This window comes from Plasmodium reichenowi, chromosome 2, assembly GCF_001601855.1.
Source record: "Plasmodium reichenowi strain SY57 chromosome 2, whole genome shotgun sequence".
NCBI lineage: Eukaryota > Apicomplexa > Aconoidasida > Haemosporida > Plasmodiidae > Plasmodium > Plasmodium reichenowi.
In genome coordinates this window covers 137535-142955 of record NC_033647.1, presented here as the reverse complement: position 1 = coordinate 142955, position 5421 = coordinate 137535, and the positions used below count along the sequence as shown (strand labels likewise).

The window sequence follows — 5421 nt, the reverse complement described above, 5'->3', positions numbered from 1 at the left end:
AAAAAAAAAAAAATAAAAAAAAAAATATAAAAAATTTAAAAAAAAAAAAATAAAAAAAATTTTTTTTTAATAAATTTTTTATATTTTTGTTTTTTTTTTTTTTTTTTTTATTTTTTTTTTTTTTTTTTTTTTTTTTTTTTTTTTTTTTTTTTTTTTTTTTTTTTTTTTACCTGTCCAACACGAACAGACACAGGAAGAGACTCCAATTTTTCATTAACCGTTACAAGCATTCTTGGGTAAATGCAAGGAACCAAATGATACAATAAGTAATGATATTTTCCTAGGATAGTAGATTTCAATTGTAAACAGGCATGAATTGTTATTAAAAGAGATCCTAAGGAGACATAATTAATAATGGAACGATTTGAATGTAGTGGATTAATAGTTAGTAAACCTTTACCCATATATAACAATCCTTGAGCTAATCTTACAACAAAAATAGCATTGGTATCTTTACAATAAAATGCAGATAATTGTCTTAATAAGATAGCTATTCTTGAATTATTTGTTCCAGCTCCAACAAATCCTAGAGAAATGATTGCATGCAATGCAACATCAGGATCTTGATCATGTGTTAATTTTGATAAAATATCTACAATATTTGGTTTTGGAAAGGATGTAAATAGTAAGGCTAGTGCTAATGGTACTGCTTTTTTTTGGTTTACATTTGAATATTGTAAAAAGTGATCAATAATTCTGGTAGTCATATCTGAACTAATATCATCAGTTAAAGCAATAAGTGCAATATTTAAAATAGCTACACATTGATCTAAATTATCTTCCACATAATTTTTACTAGATGAACTTTTATCTTCATTACCTTTCGTATTCTTATTGTTACTATTATTATTATTATTATTATTATTATCAGGTTTTTTTGAAGTATCTGTAGTAGTAGTTTTATTTATATCAACATTAGAACTTTTATTATTATCTGTATTATTTGCTGTTGTTGTTTTACTATCGGAATTATTTTTTTTATCACCTCTTTTTTCAACTAATACTTGTAACATTTTTTGAACTTTTAAAACATCATTAGATCCAGCAAAAGCCATACCTTCTACTGTTGCTATCATATATTTTGATATAGGATGCTTAATAATTTCTAAAGCGGATAAGGTAGCTTCACATTTTTCTCTTGAACATAAAAATAAAAGTCCTAATGCAACCGCATATAATTTAGCTATAGGAGTATCTAAAGAATTGTTAATTTTTTCTTTTTCTAAGACGGTATCTATTATATATTCAGCAATTTCTCTATTCTGTGATCCAACAAAAACTAATCCTAAAGATAAAGCTGCATATACACTACATTCAATAATACAACCATTATCAACTAATGGTGGTATTAGAATATCTAATAAGTTCTCTCTATTAGTACCTGCATAAGCATAACCAAATCCTAATATAGCTCCCATTTTTTCTAATGCATTTTCAGCATCTATATGTTCAGATAACAAGGCATAAGCTGGATCACATTCGTTTTTTATATTCGTACATGCTAATCCAAAGGCCATTAGAGCACCTGCTTTCACATATTGATCACTACTATATTGAAATTTATCTATTTGTGATAATCCTTCATCTAGGTTCCACATTAATAATAATCCCATAGATGCAGTTGCACTCATTAAACCATAATCTTTATTTTTAAAAATCCATAAAGAAGAATTAACCGTCATTAATTTATCTTTACAAAATGCAGCATTTACAAATGCATTAACAAATGTCGAAGATAGATTTTGTTTAGCTGAATCCCATACAGTTGTATTTCTTTTTTCTTCAAGATGTGATTTATATACATCCTCCGGTAATTTGGGTTCTTCGACATCAAGATCTTTTGCTAATTTTAAAAATATGGGAGATAAATGTTCTCCTGATGTTAGGGTGGAAATTTCATTTAAATTAAGATGTGTATATTTTTTAATTTCTTCTTCTGTGAATTGTATATGTACACAATGTCTTGAGCATATAAGTGCTATTTGTTTACATATTAATATATCATTACATTCAAAAATAAGATCTTTAATTTTATCAATTTTATTTAATCTCAATAATATTTTTAAACATTCTACATGTTTATTATGTTTTTTTAAAATATTTAAAATAACATCCATTAGTTTATAATATTCATCTGTGGATGAACTATAATGTGTTAAATTTAGTAGATACAATATTGATCTGTCACAAGATTTTTCATCTACATATAAATAAATATCATTAATTTTATCAACTTCTATTAATAAATCAATAGCTTCATATTCTGTATTATGTGCAAAACAATAGGGTACAACAATATTTACTATATCGTATATATGATTTATTGTAACAAGTTTGTTACTTGTTGTACTTGCTGTTGTTAGGCCATTTTGATTATTTTCTTCTTCTTTTAATATTTTATATTCAACTAACAATTTCGTTATTAAATTTTTTATATATTCATGTCCATAATTAATTAAATCATGTTTATTTCCTGTGATAACAAATTTTACAATATTATTTTCATCTCCTATGGTTGTAGATAATGCACTGATCATATTACTTAACTTTTTTTTACATTCTTCAAATATCATTTCATTAAATATTTCTATTAACGTATTATAATGTGTTTTTAATACCTTTAATGCTAATAAGGATGATGTTAATATACCACTTGTATCTATAATTTCTTTATTTAATAAACTAATCGACAAATTTACAACATTTACATCTTGATCTCTTAATCTTGTAATTAATAATTCTAATTCTTCTTTCTTCTTCTTTTCTTCTTCATTTAATTCTTCCTTTTTTATTTTAGAATTATTCAATTTTCTTCTCTTATCGTCCACATCTTTCACTGGAACTTGTATAGATACGGCCTATTAAAACGGTAAGAAAAATAAATGACAAAAAAAAAAAATAAAAATAAATAAATAAATAAATAAATAAATAAATAAAACATTTAGGTAGTAAGTTGTTACATAAAAGAATATATATATATATATATATATATTTATATATTTATTTATTTTGACTTAAACTTTTGTACACTTTGCGGTTTACCTTTTTATCCTCTGCTGTCATTTTATAATTTTGAGTTTTTATTTATTTCTCAAAAAAAAAAAGAATAAAATAAAAACAAAACAAAAAAAGAAAAATATATATATATATATTTATATATTTCAAAAGTATATATGTTATTAAAAAATCATCACTAAATATATCTTTATCTTGATAACACTTTAAACATATATAAAATTTGAATATCAATCTATACAATTTTCTTGTTTAACTTGTTCAAATGTTTAAATATATATATATATATATATATATATATAAGGCTATATATCTTAATAATATATATATTTATATATTTTCTTACAAATAAAACAAAAATATATTATAAATATATACATATATTTTCTTTTTAATTTTTTTTTTTTTTTGGGAGTTAAAATATATATAAAAAAAGAAAAAAAAATTATAATTACAAAAAATGAAAGGTTATACAAATAATAGTAAATATATCATAATATATATGTAAAATATTATAAAAATTCTTTCTTTGTAATAATAATTATTATAATTATAAAATAAATTATTTATATTTTTCGTATTTATGATTTAACATTCTTTATTTTTATTTACTTCATACATTGTTTTTAAAATTTATATTTAAATCTGTGTAATATTTTATTTTTTCATCTTATCTGTGGGGTAGTTTTCAATAAATACAAAATATGATAATAATATATATATGTAAAATAAATTAGGAATATATATATATATATATATATATTTGGGCAAAGAAGGTGAAAAAAAAAAAAAAAAATAATAAATAAATAAATAAATAAAATGTAAGAACAAATATATGAATATTTATGTTATATATATTTAATATATATTATATATATATTATATATATATAATATATATATATATTATATATATAATATTATTATATTATGATGATATATTTAATTTATGCCCATGTGCACTATAAAACAAAATATATATTATTTTGATATTTTCTTTCAAAAATAATTTAGTCATAATAAAAAAATAAAGAAAAAATAAAAGGGAAATTTTTAGTTCATATCCATTTTGAGATATGAATTGTATTTTTATTTTTTCTTTGTAATTTTTGAATATATGTAAATATTATTATTATTATATATATATATATATATATATATATATATAATAATATATATACATACACATGTTAAAGAACATTTTGTATATATATTCTTTTTTTTTTTTTTTTTTTTTAAATAATTTTAAAATTCATTTAATAAGTGGATAATAAAAAAAAAAATAAAAAATAAAAATATAATTTTTTGAAGTTATTTAAATTATATTATATATTACATATATGTAATAATAATATTATATATATTATCTATTTTTCTTTTTTTTTTTTAATTAAAGCGCTGCTTTTCTTATTCTAATAAATAAGAAAAAAAAAAATTTTCCTTCTAGTTATTTTTATTGTCTCTTTTTTCGTGTATCTTCTTTTGGTTATATCCATAAAGTAGAATAAAACACTTTAAAATGTATTTTTCTTCTTTTTAATATAAAATTAATTCTTTTAAATAATCCGACACATAGTTTTATTGTTATTATATATATATATATATATGTATGTATTTTATTTTGTACCATCTTTAAGAATTTTTTTTTTTTGTTATTTATTTTGTTATTTTTTTAATTTTTTTATTTATTTATCTATCTATCTAATAATTGATTTCGTTTCACTTATTCTCTTTCTTTAATTTTTTGTTATAATGGAAATAGTAAATGAAGGATGGGTTTTTAAACAGTCTAAGTATTTGAAGAAGCTAAGAAAAAGATATATGATATTGACAAAAAATTTTATTTGCTCATTTAAGTCTGAATATTATCAGGCAGAAAAACCGACGGAAGTAAACAAATTAAGATAATATAATTCATATAATATATATAATATATATATATATATTTATATATTTATATCCATATGCTACATATTTTAGTCCTTTTATTGTCTTTTTTTTTTTTGTTGCTGTTTTAAAAATATGTAGATATTATACCTTAACAAGTTCACTGAACTAACTTCATTGGAAGATATACGAAAAATTAAACATGCTGAAAACGAGTTGGGTCTTTCGAATATTCATTTATTTAACATAAGTTACAAAAACAGAAATATTCTATTTGTTACTGTAGATGAAAATGAAAAAAACAAATGGATAAGTAATATTATATATGATGCATATTATTTAAAATCACATAAAAATAAAATATATAATAAATAATATATTCATAATTTATAAATAAAATATATCCATAAGGGTTATATGTCAGCATCAAATAATTATCATACACACAAAAAAAAAAAAAAAAAAAAAAAAAAAAAAAAAAAAAAAAAAAACATTTTTTTTTTTTTTTTATTTTTAATTA

General features: G+C 19.8%; 2 protein-coding genes across 2 annotated transcripts in view; one reads left to right on the top strand and one right to left on the bottom strand.

The window, feature by feature from the left end:
* Positions 1-3063, bottom strand: part of PRSY57_0205000 (26S proteasome regulatory subunit RPN1, putative) — a gene marked incomplete at both ends in the record, with an annotated part of 3989 nt that extends 926 nt beyond the window's left edge. Inside the window, 2 exons of the mRNA XM_012905486.2 lie at positions 171-2858; positions 3043-3063. Coding sequence (XP_012760940.2) covers positions 171-2858; positions 3043-3063 — 2709 coding nt within the window. The remainder of the gene's footprint in view (positions 1-170; positions 2859-3042) is intronic.
* Positions 3064-4766: 1703 nt separating this feature from the next.
* Positions 4767-5214, top strand: PRSY57_0204900 (hypothetical protein; the record flags this gene model as incomplete). The annotated part of the gene is made up of 2 exons (XM_020114395.1): positions 4767-4904; positions 5043-5214. Coding segments are annotated over 2 exons (310 nt in total), but the record flags the coding sequence as incomplete, so codon positions are not given.
* Between the last annotated feature and the right edge of the window lie 207 nt (positions 5215-5421).